The sequence below is a fragment of the Emydura macquarii genome, unplaced genomic scaffold (genome assembly GCF_026122565.2).
Source record: "Emydura macquarii macquarii isolate MOO-44397 ecotype Brisbane River unplaced genomic scaffold, CSIRO-AGI_Emac_v2 contig_2406, whole genome shotgun sequence".
NCBI lineage: Eukaryota > Metazoa > Chordata > Testudines > Chelidae > Emydura > Emydura macquarii.
In genome coordinates this window covers 3,030,012-3,034,321 of record NW_027132543.1, presented here as the reverse complement: position 1 = coordinate 3,034,321, position 4,310 = coordinate 3,030,012, and the positions used below count along the sequence as shown (strand labels likewise).

At 71.4% G+C, this 4,310-nt stretch overlaps 1 protein-coding gene across 1 annotated transcript; it reads left to right on the top strand.

The window, feature by feature from the left end:
* Positions 1-1,176: 1,176 nt before the first annotated feature.
* Positions 1,177-4,014, top strand: LOC137161924 (proline-rich protein 36-like). Its single transcript, XM_067561416.1, has one exon. It carries the CDS (start codon positions 1,177-1,179, stop codon positions 4,012-4,014), a length of 2,838 nt encoding a protein of 945 aa, XP_067417517.1.
* The last annotated feature ends 296 nt before the right edge of the window (positions 4,015-4,310 follow it).

Below are 4,310 nucleotides of genomic sequence, written 5' to 3'. Positions count from 1 at the left end.
CACCACCATTGCTGCTGCTGCTGCTGCCACCATCTGCACCACCGGTGAGGAGGCCTTCCTGGACTGGCTGCTGCTGGGAAGCCTGCTGCTGCTGCTGCTGCCACTGCTGTGCTGAGAGGAGGGGACTGCTCACCATCTCTGCGCTCATTGCTGCTGCTGGGGGAGCGCTCCGGAGGGGGCTGTATCCTAGACTGAGTGACTGTGCCACCTCTGCTCTTGTGGTGGTGGGGCCAGGTACTGTTGTTCCTGTGGGGAGTGGGGGGGTGGCATGCCCCCCCCAGTCCATCTGCTCCCCGCTCCGGCCCCCCACCACTACCACCGTCGTCATCGTCGTCGCCCCCTCCGCTGCCCCCCAGCCACCGTTTGTCGCCCCTCCTCGCCCTCGGCTGGGCCGCTCGTCCCCTGGACTGCCTGGGACTTTTGCAGCAGCAAGGACTTGGCTCCTTCCCACCACCTGAGCCCACCTGGGCGCCTGTGCCCCCCTGCCCTTTGCCCTCCTCCCCTTGCTGGGTTGGAGGGCTCCCCTTGTTCCCCGCTCTGCCCTCTGGAGCCCCCCGTTTAGTTTAGCCTGCCCCTTGCCTTTGTCCTTCCCCGGCCCTGAGTGTTTGGTTTGTTTGCCCCGCCCGGCCCCGCCCTTCAGTAGGTTTGTTTGTTCCTGCCCCGCTCCCTGGGGCTTTTTTGCTCCTCCCTCCCCCGCCCTTGTTCTGTGCCTGCCCCTGCTCTCCCCGTGCCCCTGTTGCCTTTCCCTGCGCTGCCCTGCCCCCTCCCCCGCTCAGTGCGCCCGGGTGTTCCCCAGCACCTGTGAGCCCCCAGGACCCCAGTGCTTCTTTCTTTTGACCCCTATTCACCGCACTCCCCAATGAGCTTGTGACCCTCCCCCCCATTCCCAGTGCAGCCGGAGGAGCCGGCACCCCCCCCCCTTCTCGCCCCACCCCCCCCCCTTGCGGCACCCCCCTCCCCAGCCTACAGCCTAGCGGGGAGGGGTGGTGAGCCGTTCTGTCTGTCCCCCTCCCCTGACCGCCCTTGCCCCTCGGTGTTTGCCCCTGGAACCCCGCCCTGCTCGCAGCCTGGCAGGGCGGGGTGGTCTGTCTAGACCCGCCCCCTTCCTCCTCCCTTCCCCTTCCGGTTGCTCGCTCTTCCGTGCCCCCCCCTTTGATGGATCAGGCGGCCCCTGCGATGGTCCCTGTCCCCTCCCCTGATCCCCTTCCCCCGCCCGCCCCGCTGGCCGCCGATGCGACCGCTGCTCCTTCTGCCACCGCTGCCCCTCCCGAGACACCGGGGGCAGCCGGCGCAGGGGGGACCTCCGTCGCTGCTGCTTTGCCTCCCTCGACCGGCAGGAAGGGCCAGGGTGGGAAGAAGGGCAAGGGCCCTGCCCGGAAGGCCCCACCCCCCGAGGGGCGGACTTCCCTCCCTTCCGCGGCCCCACCATCGGCCGCGGCCCTCCCCTCCCCTGCCGCCCCCTCCACCAGCTCTGGGGGCGCTTCTGCTCCCCTCCCCAGAGCGTACGCCCAGGTAGCTGCCCCCCGTCCAGCCACCGCCTCGTCATCTGCCCCCGCCGCCTCCTCTAGTTCCATCTCCAGCGGCCGGGGCCCCTTCTCCACCCTGACCAGGAAGCACGGCGTCCGTTGCCTCCTGGTGCCCGCCTCGCCGCACGTCGAGACCTATGTGCGGGCGTTGGCGCGGGTGGTGGGGCCCTCGGCCATCGTGGCGGCCTCCAAGATGTTCGGGAAGGTCGTCTTCTTCCTGGCATCGGAGGCCGCCGCCCAGGAGGCGGTCGAGAGGGGCCTGGCGGTGGGGGGCGTCTACGTCCCCCTCGAACCCCTGGAGGACCTGGGCGTCCGAGTGGTCTTGACCTCCGTCCCGCCCTTCCTCCCCAACGCTGCCCTGCTCCCCTTCCTCTCCACCCTGGGGAAGCCCATTTCGGTCCTCAGCCCTCTCCCGCTGGGCTGCAAAGACCCCGCCCTCCGTCACGTCCTGTCCTTCCGCCGGCAGGTTCAACTACAGCTGCCGCCGGCGGTGGCGCGTGACGGGGGGGCTCTCGAGGGGTCCTTTCTGGTGCCCTATCAGGGGGCCCACTACCGGGTGCATTATTCCTCGGGGGAGGCCCGGTGCTTCCTCTGCCGGGCGATGGGGCACGTCCGGAGGGATTGCCCCTTGGCCCGGCACGGAGGAGCACCTGGGCCGCCCGAGGCCCCGGCGGGCCCCGGCCCTACCACCGCCAGCAGCCCCGGATGCCCGGCGCCCGTGGCCGCCCCTCCCCCCCTTCCTTCTGAGTCCATCTCCGCTCGGGACGCGGGGGTGGCCCCCCCGTCGTGCCCCGGTGAGCGGCCGGACCCCGTCGCCCCCGTAGTGAGTTCTGGGACGGGGCCCGTGGGGGAGAGGGCGCCCGGGTTGGCTCCGGGCTTGGGAGAGGGCCTGCCCCAGGGGGAGGTTCCCCACCCCCTCGCTGCCCTGTCCCCGCCCCTTGGTCCCTTGATTTCGCCCCCCTTGCCGCCCGACCCCGGCCCTGCGGGCCCGCCCTCCGTCACCACTCTGGAGGGCTGGGTGCTCGTCGGGGAGAAGCGCAGCAAGCGGAAGAAGGCTCGGCACCTCCCCGCTCACTCGGACGGGGAGGAAGCCCCCCGGAAGTCCCGGAAGGGGGCTGTCCCCGCTGAGCCTTCGGCTGCGCCCCCCGACGACATCCCGCAGGTGGCGCCGGTCGTGGAGGCCGTTGCAGCAGCGCGGCGGAGTAGTTCCGCCCCCATCTTGGAGGCCCCCCTCGCCCCCCTCCCTGCGGGAGCCGCGGAGGGAGATGCCTCGGCCACCCTGCTCGCCTCGCCCCCTGTCGCCGATCAGGCGGCACCCGGGGTGGCGGAGGGAGACTATAGCTCCATCTTTGCCGAGATTGAGTCCCTGGGTCTGACCCCGGTCACCCAGGGGGAGGACGACCCTTTGCCACCGGGCCTCGATCTCGGCGGTCTGATGCCGGCCCTTCCCCTCCCTCCCTCTCCTCTCCCTCAGACGGCTGTTCCTGCCCTTGAGCTGCCACCACCCGATGCCCCCGATTGCCTGGCTGTGGCCGGCCTTCCATCGGCGGCCGCCGAGCCTCTCGAGGCGACGGCCAGCGCCGAGCAGCCGGGCCCCGGGGCATCAGAGGCAGGGCAGCTGTCTCTCACCCCTCCCGGGGGCCCTGATCTGAGCCGCCCCCTGTCTCTCGCGGGGGCCGTGGGCGCCGAGCCCGTCCTGGCGCCCGGGCCGAGTGTCGCCGAGGGCCCCCCTCCTGACCCTACGCCCCTGACCCCTGAGCTGGGTCCGGAGGAGTCATCTCCTGGCGGGGCTGCCCTTGGGGCCCCTGATCCCCACCCCGCCCCCGCCTCTGTCCCTGATCCCGCCCCCGGTCCTGACTCTGTTCCCGCCCCTGATTTTGTCCCTGTCCCTCCCCTGCCCAGTTCCCGGATTGTTCCCGCCCCTGGGGACGTGCCATTCCCCTTGCCATCTGCCGACTCCCAGGGGGCGGGATTTGAGTCTTCCCTTCCATCTGGGGCTGCTGTCTTCCCTCTGCCGCCGCCCCTTGTGCCGGGGGTCGAGGCGGGCGGCGCGGCGCCCGTGCCATCGGCGCTGCGCCGGGGCTCCGCCCCCTGTCTGCCCGTCTCTGTCGGCCACGGGGCCGCTGCGGGGCCCGGGCCGGAGGACGGTCCGGGGTCCTCTACCCCGGCCCCCACGGCGCTGCGGGCTGAGCTGCGGACCTTCCTGGCCAACTGTCGTGGGGCCAGGAATCGGGTGCAGCTCGCCCTGCAGCGCTGGGGGGATTTCCATCTCGTCCTCCAGGCCGTGAGGGCTCTCTTGAGAGAGGGGAAGGGGACCGGGCGGCGGGACGCTGCCTCCTACCGCCGGGCCCTCAGCTTCCGTGCCTCCCTTCTGGCTTTTGGGGTCGGCCACGGATTGCTGGGGGGCCTGACGGGGCCTGCCGGCGTTCCTGCCAGTGAGGATCCTCCCCAGCCCTCCTCATGGCCCCAACGGTCTTCGCCACTTTGAACACCAGGGGCTGTAGGATGGGTCTCCGCAGGACCCAAGTACTCTCCTTCCTGCGGGAGGGGGGGTACTCGGTGGTGTTCCTGCAGGAGACCCATACGGATCCGGCCGCCGAGGCTGCTTGGCGGCTGGAGTGGGGGGACGGGGTGTTCTTTAGTCATCTCTCCGCCCGCGCGGGCGGAGTGGCCACCCTGTTCTCCCCCGACCTACAGCCCGAGGTGCTGGGGGTTGCCGAGGTCGTGCCGGGTCGCCTGCTGCACCTCCGGGTCCGTATGGAGGGGCTGGCGTTGAATTTAGTC

Coding starts and splice junctions, on each gene's coding strand:
- LOC137161924 (XM_067561416.1), top strand. CDS start 1,177: ATGGTCCCTGTCCCCTCCCCTGATCCCCTTCCCCCGCCCGCCCCGCTG.